The sequence below is a fragment of the Dermochelys coriacea genome, chromosome 5 (genome assembly GCF_009764565.3).
Source record: "Dermochelys coriacea isolate rDerCor1 chromosome 5, rDerCor1.pri.v4, whole genome shotgun sequence".
Lineage (NCBI taxonomy): Eukaryota > Metazoa > Chordata > Testudines > Dermochelyidae > Dermochelys > Dermochelys coriacea.
This window is the reverse complement of record NC_050072.1, coordinates 39,684,198-39,699,749: the sequence shown is the minus strand read 5'-3', so window position 1 is coordinate 39,699,749 and position 15,552 is coordinate 39,684,198. Positions and strand designations below refer to the sequence as shown.

General features: G+C 42.5%; 3 protein-coding genes across 10 annotated transcripts in view; 1 reads left to right on the top strand and 2 right to left on the bottom strand.

The window, feature by feature from the left end:
• Positions 1-2,225, bottom strand: part of LOC119855440 (THAP domain-containing protein 6-like) — a 36,495-nt gene extending 34,270 nt beyond the window's left edge. For 2 of the 5 annotated variants that reach the window (XM_038401347.2, XM_038401345.2), the window contains exon 1: positions 2,094-2,225. The gene's annotated coding sequence lies outside the window, so the exon portion shown is untranslated. The remainder of the gene's footprint in view (positions 1-2,093) is intronic. The other 3 variants (XM_038401342.2, XM_038401348.2, XM_043514853.1) reach the window with 3 other exon arrangements.
• On the top strand, positions 2,187-4,067 carry SMIM15 (small integral membrane protein 15). 4 transcript variants are annotated; one of them, XM_043514855.1, is made up of 2 exons: positions 2,187-2,314; positions 3,176-4,067. In XM_043514855.1, the coding sequence occupies exon 2, from the start codon at positions 3,191-3,193 to the stop codon at positions 3,425-3,427; it is 237 nt and encodes a 78-aa protein (XP_043370790.1). In that variant the 5' UTR covers positions 2,187-2,314; positions 3,176-3,190; the 3' UTR covers positions 3,428-4,067. The 4 variants fall into 4 exon arrangements, with proteins under 4 accessions (XP_043370790.1, XP_038257277.1, XP_043370789.1 ...); XM_038401349.2 differs by having other exon boundaries at positions 2,243-2,373; XM_043514854.1 differs by lacking the exon at positions 2,187-2,314 and adding an exon at positions 2,598-2,963.
• Positions 4,068-6,580: 2,513 nt separating this feature from the next.
• NDUFAF2 (NADH:ubiquinone oxidoreductase complex assembly factor 2) overlaps positions 6,581-15,552 on the bottom strand; it is a 137,240-nt gene continuing 128,268 nt past the window's right edge. Inside the window, exon 4 of the mRNA XM_038401331.2 lies at positions 6,581-9,179. Coding sequence (XP_038257259.1) covers positions 8,928-9,179 — 252 coding nt within the window. The 3' untranslated portion in view covers positions 6,581-8,927. The remainder of the gene's footprint in view (positions 9,180-15,552) is intronic.

Sequence of the window (15,552 nt, the reverse complement as noted above, 5' to 3'; positions counted from 1 at the left end):
TGGGCTAGTGCTTGTTTTGCAGTGTACTTTAATTTGACAGTGTAGCATCACTAAAATGGAGAAAAATAAATGAACTGAACAAAAACCAGAAAAGGGTCATAGATATCCAATCTGCCAGATTACCTGGGGTATCCAAAATGCCTGACTTGCCTGCATAATTATGCAGTACTCTTAGGCTACCACTTTCTTTAATTTATCTCCAATAAGTACATCCAGGAATGTCACCAAAGGAGATAGTGTTATGTTGCTTTCCAGGAAATATGATGATAAACATATCATTTAGCCACTGGATGGCCTGTTCATTTTAAGGTATCCCAAGTTTCCAAAACCAGGTAGTTCCCTTGCTATAATGAACTATTAATTTAGATAACACAGTTTGTAAAACCATCTAACAATAATGCTAATACAATATCTTAGAAATAATAACCACATCATTGACTTAGATGAGCTCTGAATTTTCCTGACATTTGTAGAAGTTATTATACAAAGAGACAGAGACTTAGAGAAAAGTTAAGAGATTCCAGTGCTTGTATAAGGGTTTGGCAATACAGTACAGGAAGTCAGACTGTGCTTTTCAGTGCATATTATAGGCATAGCCTGGACAGTACAGCCTTAGAAAATTTTAAATTTGTATTAAGAATGCATAAATTATCCTATGATAAGGATCTGCATGTGGCAAAAATGTATGTATAACACATACCCAATGGAAAGAATTTTAGATCAATCAGATTTTTTTTGCCAATTATTATGTCCTTTGGTAAAGCACAGTCACTACTTGTTCCTCATGTGATGCCCTTTAAGTAATACAAATATATATGAGAAACAAGCACACAAAAGCTGGGAATGGAAATTGCTGAACGGATCAACCTAGTTCAAGTAACTGCAAGACCTCTGAATCCACCATGCTAAAGCCCCAATCCTGCAAACACGAAAGCATGTCCTTTACTACCATGAACAGACTCATGGCAATCAACAGGATTACTCACAGTGGTAAAATTAAGCATGTGCAACTGTATGCAAGAGTGGGGCCTAATATGTTGTTCTATCTACCCATACTGTAGGCTTTTACTGTATCAAAAATTTTCCAGGCAAATGTACTTGACCTTCCCCACTTGTTGAATTTTTGCATCCATTTTACATGCATTTAACAATGCACTATTACTTTTAGGATTCTGAACCACATCAAGGCAAGGAAGTTCAACTAATTTAACTTGGAGGTCCAGTAGTTGGCCTGTTGTGTTGTTGGGTTTTTTTTTTTTTTTTAAATGGAGACAGAAGCCCCTTGGATTTATGGCAACATGTGTATATATAGATTTAAAACACTTCCAACACCAGACTTTACTACATGCACTTCTCCCCCAGGGGAGAAGATGAGAAAAACATATCACAGATTCGACACGTGGCTTAATGCACTACGGGAAGGCTACAGTGATAAGCTTTTTTTTTTTTTAAAAAAAAAGGAGTACTTGTGGCACCTTAGAGACTAACAAATTTATTAGAGCATAAGCTTTCGTGAGCTACAGCTCACTTCATCGGATGCATTCCCATGATGAGCTCGGTATAAACACTACCTAGAGCAGAATACCAGCTGTTGTTCAATTACAAACAAGATATCTGCACACACCCCTCTAAAATGAGCAGACAGGTCCCACCACACTGCACGTCGGTATACAACATGAGGGGATCAGGGCGCTTTGGGAGAACAAATTTATTTCCTTTCCCGCTCGACGTCAGGGCCGGGGGGGGGGAGGGAGGGGAGTCAACTGCCCACGACACCGGACTCCGACGTTGGGGCGTTGAGGATGTACCCGCCAGACGCCCAGGGCTACACCACCGCCTACGACACCGGGGCATTCATCACTGACGGGCTCAGTTTCAAAGAGCACCACGAACATCGGCCCTAGGGAGCAGCGCAGACTCTGCTTTTCCAAGGGGCTTCTGCAGCCCCCTCCCCGCTCATGATCTGCCAGACGATGCTCCGGGTGGGGGGAGCGGGAACTCTGTCCCCCTGAGGGAGCCTTGTCTCCGCATTCCCGCCCATGGGCGCGCGGCCAGCTCCCGCGCGAGCCGCCAGGCGCAGGCTGTTTACCTACCGGCTGCCCCGGAAGTGCCCCGCGCCGTCCGGACGCGCTACTCTGCCCCCACAGAGCAACGGCAGAGGCAGAGCCGCCCGCCGCAATCACGTGACTCGCCTCCAGGCCCCGAAGAGCCGCGGCTGAAGGGACGCGCTAGCCGCGCCCGAGACAGACTCTATGGCTACGGAGGCGTAACGGTGGGGGCTGCGCGCTCTCCTTTTCCTGTTTCCGGTTGGCCCGTGAGGCGCCTGTCCTCGCGGCTTCTGCTCGGGGAGCCGCCGTGGCAGCGCGAGGAGGGGTCAGTTCTTCGCTGGGGCTCGGGCTGGCTCTAGTGCGAGGGCTCCCCCGGAAGCCTCCCCCTGGGCCCGTGATCCCGCGCAGGGGGTGCCGCCAGCCGGCCCCTCGCCCGCCGCGGGGCCGTGGTTCATGCTAGCCCCGCCCCTCGGGTGCCGCTGCCTGCCCCCTGCAGAGCGCTGGGGCGGGGGAGGGGAGCGTGACCCTGCCGCGAGCGGTCGGATGAGGGGGAGGGGGGGAGAGCGACACACTGTGGGCTCGTCGGTCCGCTGCGGGGGTCGCCCCCGCCCCCAACGACTCGGGAAATGAGCGTCTCGCTCCCGGCCGGGCCCCGCTCCGGGTGCGGGTAGCCGGAGCGGACGCGCTGCCCCCTCGCCGCAGCTCCCGGTGCAGCGCGGCCCTCCGCCGCGTTTACTGCCTCGCCCGCGTGGACCGCAGATCCGCGGGGTTTTAACTCCGGGGTGCGGAGAAACCGTAACCATCGGGGGTCCCGCCAGCTCCGGAGCTGGAACAAGAGTTTAAAAGAAAACGAGTTTGGCGGCATAAACAACCCGCCGGTTGACTAGTTTGAATAGGAAAGTTCAGAAAGTGCAGATGAGAGGGAAAAGTGGAAAGCGTGTGTTGGAGAACGATCGTAACAGCTGACTGAAACAGCTGCTTCCCTCCCTCTAGCTACATAAATGTGAAGCACTCTGAATAACTAGGTAACGGGGGCAGATATTGCTACTGCACTGCATAGGCACCGTAACTTGCTGTACTTTTATGACCATGTAATGAAAAGATTTTATCATTCAATTTTTATGTAGGATTTCCCCAACTGGATGCTAGAAAAGATGTTTGATATCAAAGCCTGGGCTGAATATGTTGTGGAATGGGCTGCAAAGGATCCATATGGCTTTCTTACCACTGTGATCTTGGCCCTTACACCATTGTTCCTAGCAAGTGCAGTGCTATCATGGAAACTGGCAAAAATGATTGAGGCCAGGGAGCGGGAGCAAAAGAAGAAACAGAAACGCCAGGAAAATATTGCAAAGGCCAAACGAACAAAGAGGGATTAAATGCCTTCCTTGTGCAAAAAAATGTGCTTTTTCGTTGAAGCATTCTTGTGCACTTGTATCTTTGTGTGTTCTTGTCTTCCTCCAACAATCTTCTTGAACTATGACAATTCAACCCCTGAAATTATTCATGTTCTGCTTAAACGATTTGTGTTGATGTCTAATCTACTATGGCATTTGATGTGTATATTTCAACCAGATACCACTTTCCAATGAGTTTACTTTTGTATGTTTACATGCCATACATTAAAATTAATGCACGTGGGGGGTGGGGCTTGTTTTTTTCAATTGGAACTGCTTTAGCAAATGTTCAAACATGTAAATATTAAATTATGGAAGAAAAAATTAAAATGTCTGACTTTCTAAAAATATTGCAGTTATTGGTTTTCAGGACAGTTAGGAACTCTGTTTTAATACAGTCTTTTTTCTACTGTTAGTTTGTCTTCATTATAGTACTTTTTTTTTTTTTTTCCCCCTGGTTTCAACTTGGCCCTGGAATAGCAGTCCTTGTTTCTGCAGCAGTCAGCTTTGTATTCTCAGGAGTTTGTCTTATTATAGGAACCGTGTTAGCATTTCACAGTCACTTGACTAAATTCTTCATGAGTGGCTCTCAAAATCTGCTTCCTGGATGGTCAGTAGTCCACTGAGCCTTTTTCGGATAGTTCACAGAAGGAAACTTTTTACAACCAAGCAGTAGGCAAATGACCTCATTTTCACAATATCCCAATGTGAACAGCTCTTGCCTACAATGTGCTTCACAAAATAAACGTGGAGCTCCATTTGGCAAATAACTAAATACCATTCTAGGTTTAGGTGAGGACAACAGTAACTCTGGAGTAGCAGAGGAACTGCCTTGGATATTACCAGCTTTGAAAGGATGGCTTAATGAAAGGAAACAAAAGTCGCATGTGGTTCTAGTTGTAAACGTTGCAAAGTAAATTGGAGCTAAGGCTAACATTTAATTTATTCAGATTTTTCTGTCCAAAGAATAATAGTAAAAGTGAAAAATGTGTAGTTTAATATGCTTTAGCAAATCTTAATTTTTATTACTACTTTAGTTCCAATAGGTCTGATCCTGTAGTAGCTATCAAGTTTTAGGCCCTGTTCCAATAACATGTCTCTTAATCAGAGCAAATAGGATTCTTGTGCCTAGCTCTTCACTTAGTAGGTAAAGGATAAACACTTACGAAAGCAGATGCTCTATAGTATTGAAAGGAGGAAGTGAATAGGAGATGCATACCAATGCTAACAAAAAGGAAGTTTTGCTAAATCGATATTAGGGCTTGTCTACATTGGCAATTTACAGCACTGCAACTTTCTTGCTCAGGGGTGTGAAGAAACACTCCCCCTGAGCGCAGCAAGTTTCAGTACTGTAAATCACAAGTGTGAACTGCACCAGTGCTGGGAGCTGTGCCCCCGTGGAGGTGGGTAGTGGGTTTTTTTTGTTTTTTAAGAGCCGTGACCAGACAAGGCATCTTAACTGTTGTTAGTGTAGACTAGCCCTTAGTTAAGAGTTGGATGTGAAACATTCAGGTGTAAAGGTTCGCTTTCTTCTCTGATTTCAGAGTAGCAGCCGTGTTAGTCTGTATTCGCAAAAAGAAAAGGAGTACTTGTGGCACCTTAGAGACTAACAAATTTATTAGAGCATAAGCTTTCGTGAGCTACAGCTCACTTCATCGGATGCATCCGATGAAGTGAGCTGTAGCTCACGAAAGCTTATGCTCTAATAAATTTGTTAGTCTCTAAGGTGCCACAAGTACTCCTTTTCTTTCTTCTCTGAGTGTTGCTGAAGACAAGTATTGTTAGAACGTAAAGCATGCTTTCACTTTTTTGTGATCTGGATTAAGTCTTCAGTGTTTGTCTTGAATGTGGTTACACCTTGGTATTTATACAGTTTTGATATTGTTTTAAAATGGAACAGACTCAAAACTAACTACATTACCTAAATAAATTTGATACTTTTTAAAAAATGTTTGTTCTTTATTCTGACTTATAAAAATGTGTAACAGCTGTAGAGAAAAGGAATGTGCCATCTATACAATACTTGAGTATATATTTCATTAAAGAAAGGGCTCTAAAGAGAATGGGTTCAACATACATTGATAAGTGAAAATGATCCAAATTAATTAATTCTTAGGCATAATCCTCTCAAAAGTGGTGTGACTTACACAATGTTTTTTATGGTAGGCACAGCTCACTCTGTGTGGCTGATGTAAAGGACTCGTACTATTAAAGTCTCCAAATGAAGCATTTGTTAATCAGCTGGTGAATCCTGCCTGGGAACATTTGCTTTGTGTTGGAGGTGGAAGGTGGGATCTCACCATGCACACCAATTAAAGCCAGATGTAGCCTAGTTAATTTATAGAATCAGAAGGTAGATATGGAAAATACCTGTTATTTGTTTAGTCTATTAGTGAAAGACAGTTTCCTATATTAATTTTTTGTTCAGTCACTTTAAATCCCTAATGATGTGTTTTCACCACTTTAGTTTATTTTAATACCTCAGCACATGCTGGGTGCCTCCCACTACAGTGAAAACATGTGCTAGTAAACACATGGATTTCTGAATCCCCTAAGACACTGAAAATCCCAGATGAGGCTACACACCAGTTTCAGACATGGTGCAGCTTGGGGAAGGATGAAAGGAACAAATACGATTTGTTAGGAATAACAGTGTGATGGAGCAAGTAATTTTAAAATGTGACAAGCTTCTTGTAGACACTGGAGAAGGAAGTTAAAGGGTTTTCTTAAGAGGGTAGTGTCTTAGAGCAGCTCAAGATGGGTGGTCCAGAGGCAGGGCTAAGTGTAACAGAAGCATCAAAACCAACACCTTTGGTAGATGGGGGGACGGACATAAAGGTGGTACAAAAACCGATCAGACAACTCTGGTCTTGAAGATAAACTTGAAAATAAGAGTGAAGAAAGGGGTAATTGAGGCAGTGCCTGGGGTTTGTATCAGGTTGGGAATGATGGTCTACCTTGATTGCTGAACAATATTCCAAGTTAAGCCTTTTCTTTTGGGAGCTGCAGGGCAGATGCTAGATTCAAACTCACTCTGCTCATTCTCACACCATAACCCATCAAAATTATATTTTTTTCTAAGTAGAATACTATTTCCCTTTTGCAGGCAGTAATAACCACACAAAAGTTTTTCCCTTTATCATATAAAAACTTTTATAGTGGTCAGTCTCCATCTCAGATTCCATTCAGTACTATTCCTAAAATTGTTTGGGAATGTGGTGGGATGGTAATATATCTCTGGCCCTTTAAATTTCTTTCCAATTCCATGGCCATAAAATTGATAGGATTTAACAAAAGAATCTAAACTTCATTAAAAATCATGTTTGCCTTCATAATCTATGGTTACAATCTTCTAAATTAACATAAACACATGAAGTTCTTAGGATACAAACATGTCCATTCCTTGCAAGGGTAGGGCTAACTCTTAAAACTAGTGACAGTAAGTGTTATCAACATTGACAGAATCAATTATAATTAATTAATATATGGTCAGTGCTGTTGGCTCCCTTACGTGATTTTAGGGTCTGTTTGACCTCATTAACATAAAGCACTTTCAAAAATATAGAGAGACTACATTCTTTGTTAATTTTAGGGGACTATATCTTGTAACTGTATTAATAGATGGTAAAATCAACAGTTAAAGTGTGTCTTGCTGGCCATCTGTAAGTAGTCTAAAGTGCTAAAGAACCAGCCTCTCCCATTAGATAGATGGTTCTTTAAAAAGATCATTTTAAGAAACATCTATCTAACAGGGGAGAGGCTGGTTCTTTTCAAAGGGTGCTGGGCCAGTGAAGCAAGAGGTCAAAATGTCAAATCATGTATATGGATAGGAAACGAGAAAAAAAGAGATGAATCTTTTCTTCAGCTGCTAAAAGCTTCAGCTGCCTCTCAAAGGCCTGAAACATTAACTGACCCTTGCACAGGAGCCAAAGCCTCCAGCTCTTCCTGTCTGACAACTTCTGTAACGAAGTTGTGTATTATCCAAATCAAATCCTATTGCAAATTAAACGGTTTGGGGGTAATGCACAATTGAAGGACATTCCACCACTGAGATGTCCACAATTGAATATCAAAACAAGGAGTATTGTCTGATACTTTTTATATTTTAATAGTCATGTGTCTTTTTTGTTACTGAAGCTGTTACAAGTCTGACACCTTCAGCACAGAATTCAGGGTCTGGGGGCCACAGCTTCTAGGGAGACCTAGCCATAGCACATCTGATTGATAGCAATGGAGAGTGCTAAGTCACTAACCTGGAGCTCAGGTGCTTTTACCACTAAGTCATGAAAACTTGTACAGAGCAGGTTTTAAAAGCACTGGGGGGGGGGGGGGGGGGAAGAGGACAAAGAGTCTGTGCCCTCTCTGCACTAATTTTTACACTTTTCCTATCACAGATGCAGCTGCACCATTACTGGCCCTTCCTGTAATCTTGATAAGAATTTTATTGGTGTAGACATTTCCTAGGACAGTGGTTCTCAAACTTTTGTACTGGTGACCCCTTTCACATAGCAAGCCTCTGAGTGTGATGCCCCCTATAAATTAAAAACACTTTTTTTGTATATTTAACACCATTATAAATGCTGGAGGCAAAGTGGCTTTTGGGTGGACAGCTTGCGATCCCCCTGTAATAACCTCGCAACCCCCTGAGGGGTCCTGACCCCCAGTTTGAGAACCCCTGGCCTAGGAGGTCTTAAATTCTTGGAAAATGAGAAAGTGCTTCCACACTCTGCTCCTTGACTCAGACTGATTCCATATAGCACTTTAGACTACTTAACGATGGCGAGCAAGTCACACTTCAACTGTTGATTTTACCATCTATTAATACAGTTACAAGATATAGTCCCCTAAAATTAACAAAGAATGTAGTCTCTCTATATTTTTGAAGTGCTTTCTGTTAATGAGGTCAAACAGACCCTACAATCATGTAAGGGAGCCAACAGCACTGACCATCTTAAAAGGCAACAATAGGCAGGGAACTCTTTGGGATTCCATAGAAATACATGATGATTAAGCAAAAAAAATCTAGATTTGATAATGCAAAAGGTCATTTATAAGCATCATGTCTACAAATAAGCTATGTGAAATCCATTATGTTGAAGACCAGATTATAGTTATAATTTTTTTATATATAATAATTGTTACCTTTAAGGAAAAATGCCTGTCAAAAGAAAGCGTATTGTGACATTTTCCTACCTCAATGAACTAAATAGAATGAGCTCAAGAATAACAAAAGATTAACAATTACTTTAAAAAAATTAAGTAGCAGTAGTTTTATACTAAGATTTACTAATTAGTCACAGTAATAACTAAGAATTCAATGATTTCTAAGATCTAGCTTGTAAAAACAAATGAAAATTAACTTTAATATATCAGTTTATTTCTCACACACAATTGGTAAGTGAAAAAGTTTTCTTCAGTCATGTTGCTTGTTAGAGCAATTTTCTACACAATGCACTGGCAAGATTTTTCACATTACAACTGTTTATTTATTACGGCTATTGCTAGCTGGTGGGATCCAGGAACCTGGCTGAAAGGTTTTTGCAGTGCTGGATGGGTCTGGTGAAGGCTCATTCTTTCCATAGTAAGGGGATGATGCATGGCCTTTAATTTGAGTTTTAATTGGTTCAGCAACAAGTCCCTCATATTCCTTGGTCTGAAGGAGGCTGTCCTTTTCAGAAGCATCTGTGATTTTCAGTTTTATTTCTTCTCTATAGATTTCATTCTTAAGAATTTCCTGCAAAAAGCCACCAGGCAAGAAGGAAAATGGTTAAAGCAGACATCAATGTAATTTATACTCTGAAATAGCAAACGAAAACCCATAGGTATCTTTTTTCCTAAACTTAATTTTACACATTCTCTCTCCATGTGCATTTGCAAAATAAAGACAATCAAAATGCATTGCTTTGGATTACTGCAATTGTAGTCATAATTAAAAAAAATGCTCCGATATTTTGATTAACTTGTCAAAGCAGAGGTGAACTGCACTATTCAAAGCTGATATTTACAAGGTATATTTTTCTCAAAAATTATTACAATCGTGTTCAGGGTGTGAATACAGGGGCACTTTCTGTCACGGTATTATCCCCATCTAGAACGGGAATAAAAATTATCTAGAACAGTAAAGTAATTATTCTTCATCATTGTCAAGATGTAATAATGAATTTACATTGTCCCCCTAGTCTGCCCTCATTTACCATATTCTAGTATAAATCTAGAATAACTTGACTGATTTCCAAGGACTTATTCCAGATTTGTCTTGTGTAAGTGTTGCACCCTTAAATAATCAAAACATATGATTTCAGTATCTGGAAAGTTTATAGTCTGTTAAATGGATATTAAAATTTGTACTAAAAATATAGGCAGTTAGTCCATTTTGCTTTTGAAACAGCTATTTACTAATCCCAAATCTTTGCAAGGGGTATCTAATGAAATAGCTTTACCGGATCAGATAAAAATAGTTTTAACTAAATCCTATATGTTTTAAGGTCTATTTTATTCACTGATTTGTAACTGTAGTTTGGTTTGAAAGGATGCACTAATGTTAATTGTTTCATCAGCTTTTACTGGCTAAGAGGCACGTGGAAAATAAAATAAAAAAATCTCTGATGTAGTATCTACACTATCCCTGGCTGTTGTGAAATTGGAGTTTTGATTTTGCCTGGCACCAGGATTTTGCCACAGAAAGCAGAAAAGAAATAATCCCTTGTATTTTTCTTAATCAGTATTAATCAATACTGCAAAGTCTAAATGTCTTCACTGCGAAATTAGGTCGATTTTATAGAAGTCAATTTTTAGAAAGCAATTTTATATAGTTGATTGTGTATGTCCCCACTAAGCGCATTAAGTTGGCGGAGTGCATCCTCAGTACCGTGGCTAGTATTGACTCACAGAGCAGTGCACTGTGGGTAGCTATCCCACAGTCCCCACTGCCCATTGGAATTCTGGGTTAAGCTCCCAAAGCCTGATGGAGCAAAAACATTGTCGCGGGCGGTGTTGGGTACATGTCTTCAGTCTCCCCTACCTCGTTCCCTCTATGAAAGCAACAGCAGACAATCGTTTCTCAAGTTTTTTCCTGGACTACCCGTGTAAATGCCATAGCACGGAGCCCGCTCAGCTCACCGCTGCTGTTGTGAGCATTGTAAGTACCTCATGCATTATCCTGCAGTATGTGCAGAATCTGGCTAGGAGCCGCCAGCACGAGGACAATTGTGATGAGGACATGGACACAGACATTCCTGAAAGCACGGGATGTGGCAACTGGGACATCATGGTGGCAGTGGGGCTGATTCTGGGCCTGGCAAACAAGCAATCTGATGGAACCACATAGAACTGCAAGCATGGGATGATTCCCAATGGCTGCAAAACTTTCACATGCGTAAGGCCACTTTCCTGGAACTTTGTGAGTTGCTTTCTCCTGCCCTGAAGTGCAGGAATACCAAGATAAGAGCTGCCCTGACAGTTGAGAAGCAAGTGGCGATAGCCCTGTGGAAGCTTGCAACGCTTGACTGCTACTGGTCAGTCAGGAATCAGTTTGGAGTGGACAGGTCTACTGTGGGGACTGCTGCGATTCAAGTAGCCAGTGCAATCACTGACATTCTGCTATCAAGGGTAGTGACTCTGGGAAGTGTGCAGGTCATACTGGATGGCTTTGCGGCAATGGGGTTCCCTAACTGTGGCAGGGCGATAGACGGAACATGTATCCCTATCTTAGCACCAGACTATCTTGCCAACCACTACATAAACTGCAAGGGGTACTTCTCAATGGTGCTGCAAGTGCTGGTGATCACAAGGGTCGTTTCATCAACATCAATGTGGGATGGCTAGGAAAGGTGCATGATGCTTGCATCTTTAGGAACTCCGGGCTGTTCGAGCAGCTGCAAGAAGGGACTTACTTCCCAGACCAGAAAGTTACTGTTGGGGATGTTGAAATGCCAATAGTTATCCTTGGGGACCCAGCCTACCCCTTGCTCCCATGGCTCATGAAGCCATAAACAGGCAGCCTGGACAGTAGTAAGGAGCGGTTCAACTGTAGGCTGAGCAAGTGCAGAATGCTGGTAGAATGTGCCTTTGGATATTTAAAAGCTCGCTGGCACTGTTTGCTGACCAAATTAGACCTCAGCGCAACCAATATTTCCACTGTTATTGCTGCTTGCTGTGTGCTCCATAATATCTATGAGAGTAAGGGGGAGACGTTTATGGTGGGGTGGGAGGTTGAGGCAAACCGCCTGGCAGCCAATTTTGAGCAGCCAGACACCAGGGCGATTAGAAGAGCATAGCTAGGCACACTGCAGATCAGAGGCGCTTTGAAAACCAGTTTCATGACTGGCCAGGCTACGTTATGACAGTTGCATGTGTCACCTTGATGCAAACCTGCCCCCTTTGTTTATTTTAATTCCCTGTAAGCCAACCACCTTCCCCCCTTCGATCACAGATGGCAAAGGAAATAAAGTCATTACTGTTTTGAAACCAGGCGTTTGTTCTTTATTCATTAAAAAAAAGTGAGAACTGACAAGGTAGCCTGGGTGGGGTGGGGAAGACAAGGCCACATTGCTTATTGTAGCCATGCTACAAATCAAAACTGTTTGAATGACAGCCTTCCGTTGCTTGGGCCATCCTCTGGAGTGGAGTGGCTGAGTACCGGGAGCCTCACCCTCGCATTCTTGAGTGTCTGGGTGAGGAGTATATGGGGGAACTTGGGGAGGAGGGCAGGCAGTTGTACAGCAGATGCAGCGATGGTCTGTGCTCTTGTTGGCTTTCTTGCAGCTCCTACAGATGCTTGATCATGTCCGTTTGCTCCCCCATTAGCCTCAGCATCGTCTCCTGCCTCTTCTCATCATGCTCACTTAATGCTTTCCTGGCCTCTATCACTGAATGCCTCCATACATTAAGCTGTGCCCTATCAGTGTGGGAGGACTGCATGAGCTTGGAAAACACTCATCGCGAGTGCGTTTTTTTCACCTTCTAATCTGCGATAACCTCACGGATAGAGATGATAGAGGGAGCATAGAAACATTTGCACCTGCGGGGGGATAAAAAGGGAGAGTAGAATTTAAGAAGATACATTTCTGAGAACAAAAGGGAGACTCTTTCACAGTGAATCAATCAATTCACAGCAGACAGCACGTGCTTTAGATACAAGGTCGCATTTTCCCTTTTATATTGAGTGCCTGCCGGTATGGTGACACATCACACACAGCTGGGCAACAGAATTAGGTTTCCAGGTATCCATGGTAAGCCAAACGGTATGTGGGGTTGGCTTCCTCCGCCTTCATAACATGTGGGAATGGTTTCAAACTGCAGCGCCCTCCTTTCCCATAGCAAGCAATATCAGTTGGGTTTGCCATTTAAAAGGAGGGGCTGCGGTTTTCGGGTGGATGTGCAGCACACCCCTCCCCACCACATGGCTATTCTCTGGGCTGATCCCTTCATCCTTCCCCCCATCACGTGGCTATTCTCAGGGATGATCACTTTGAGCCAAGCACAAACAGCCCAGCATGAACGGGGTCCTTTTACTGTTCCCTTACAAAAATTCCCCTATTTCAACCAGGTGACCATGAATAATATCACTCTCCTGAGGCTAACACAGAAAGATAAAGACTGAATGTTGCTTGAATGTGACTAAAACCCAGGACCATTCACTGACATGCTTTGTGCTGCAATGATTCCAGACTACTTGCTACTGGCTTGGTAAAGCATCCTACTGTGGAGGACGAAATAAGGTAGCCCTCCCTAGAAACCTTCTGCAAAGGCTTTCAGAATACCTCCAGGAGAGCTTCATGGAGATGTCCCTGGAGGATTCCCGCTCCATCCTCAGACACGTTAACTGACTTTTCCAATAGCTGTACTGACCGTGAATACATCCCGATTCTTCAGGGCAAATAAAACATTAAACATAATTGCTTTTAACCCCTGTAGTGTAGTTACAAATGTGCATTCACTAGAGGTGCCTTCTCCAGCTTCAGAGTCCGGGAACCAGCCTTAGGAGGGTATTGGCTCCAGGGTGATGAAAAGGTCCTGGCTGCCAGGGAGAATGGATTCTCCACTTGCCTGCTGTGCATTCTCCTTCTCCTCCCTCCTCTTCCTCATCCACAAAATCCTCCTGCCTTTTGCATGACCCTTGCAGGTGTCCACGGACAGTGGTGGGTAGTCGTAGTATCCCCCCCAGAATGCCATGCAGTTGATCATAGAAGCGGCATGTATGGGGGTCTGACCCGGAGCGACTCTTTGCCTCCTTTGTCTTTTGGTAGCTTTGCCTGAGCTCCTTAACTTTCACACGGTACTGCTGTGTGTCCCTGTTGTAGCCTCTCTCCACTATGCCCTGTGCGATTTTGGCATATATATTAGCATTTCTTCTTTTTGACCGGAGTTTGGCCTGCACAGATTCTTCTCCCCATCAGATCCAGTGTCTCCCATTCGGTCCATGCTGGAACTTGTTTGCGATTCTGGGGGGACTGATGGTCACCTGTGCTGCTCAGCTCGCCATGCTGACCAAACAGGAAATGAAATTCAAAATTTCCCGGGGCTTTTCATGTGTACCTGGCTAGTGCATTGGAGTTCAAAGTGCTGTCCAGAGTGGTGTCATTGGAGCACTTTGGGATAGCTCCCAGAGGCCAATACTGTCGAATTGCGTCTGCACTACCCCAAATTTGACCCAGCAAGGTCAATTTTAGCACTATTCCCCTCGCCGGGGAGGAGTACAGAAGTCAATTTTAAGAGCCCATTAGTTCAATGGAATGGGGTTGGTTGTGCAGAAGCATTGCTTATATAATTGACCTAACACGGCTAAATTCAACCTAACCTTGTTGTGTAGACCAGGGCTAAGAATGAATCATTTGCAAGCTACATACTTCAGAGGCAGACTTTCAAATGCAAGAATCTGTATTCATTCAATTTATGCATAAAATTTATGCAACTAATATGTACATTTTAGCAGGGGTTTGTGTGCAAGAAACTCCTGATTTGAGCGTATGAATCAGGAGTTTTGTGGAAATTTGCACATTTGAAAAACTAGCCCAAGCAGATAGATAATGTTACAGAGAGTTTTCTTGTAAAAATCTTGTCCATGGATACTAAGGGGTTTTTGTTTTGTTTTTTTAAAGACAGGCACTGTCCAATCAAAATTTAGAATTTTCATATAAAGAAGATTTTACAAAACATAAGACCAATACAAATGTTTCCGTATTGTTTAAAGTTCCTATCGGAAAATTGTTTTTAAAACAAACATTTCACTTGCAGCATTTGTAACTAAAACAGTGCAGGACAGAAGGAAAGGGAAACTTCCTTCATAGATTTTCATTGTTGGTATTGAAATGCAAAATACAAATATCAGTGTATGTGTGACAGTAAACTGGATTTTTTTTAAATTGTTTACTTTTAATTTAAGGTGTTGTTAGTAACACAAACAGAAAAGAAAAGGAGTACTTGTGGCACCTTAGAGACTAAAATTTATTTGAGCATAAGCTTTCGTGAGCTACAGATCACTTCATCCGATTAAGTGAGCTGTAGCTCACGAAAGCTTATGCTCTAATAAATTTGTTAGTCTCTAAGGTGCCACAAGTACTCCTTTTCTTTTTGCGAATACAGACTTACACGGCTGCTACTCTGAAACAAACAGAAAAGTAGGCTGAGTCTTAAAAAGGTAGTTTTTTTAAACATTTAACACAAGCAAACACAGAAGCTAAAGGTGGACCTTGTTTAATTCAAGTTAGAGACAGTCTAGAATGCATTTCACCACCTCTCCTAGCTGTGATATCAATCTGTAACTTGTGTTTTTTCAGATTCTGTTCGCTTTCTTGGGGCAGATCACCTGGAAATTAAATAGTTTTCTGAACATCAAAAAAATAAACAAATAAAAGAACAGAAAAGGAACATTTCTCTGTTTGCATGTGGAATTCAGAATGTGTTTCAAGACACTGATACAGGCTGGTGGTCTGAGCACAAGACTTGGGGTGAAGTAAATCCTTAGTTCTAATTTCAGTTCTGACCCTGACGCTCTTTGTAGCCTTAGACAAGTGTGTCTTACATTCTGTCTAAATTTCCCCATCTGTAAAATGTGGATAATTTAACTTATCTTAGAGGATGGTGTTAGTACTGATCAGTTATGTTTT

What these genes read in the sequence shown, in the direction of transcription:
- SMIM15 (XM_043514855.1), top strand. Translation starts at nt 3,191, where the DNA reads ATGCTAGAAAAGATGTTTGATATCAAAGCCTGGGCTGAATATGTTGTG.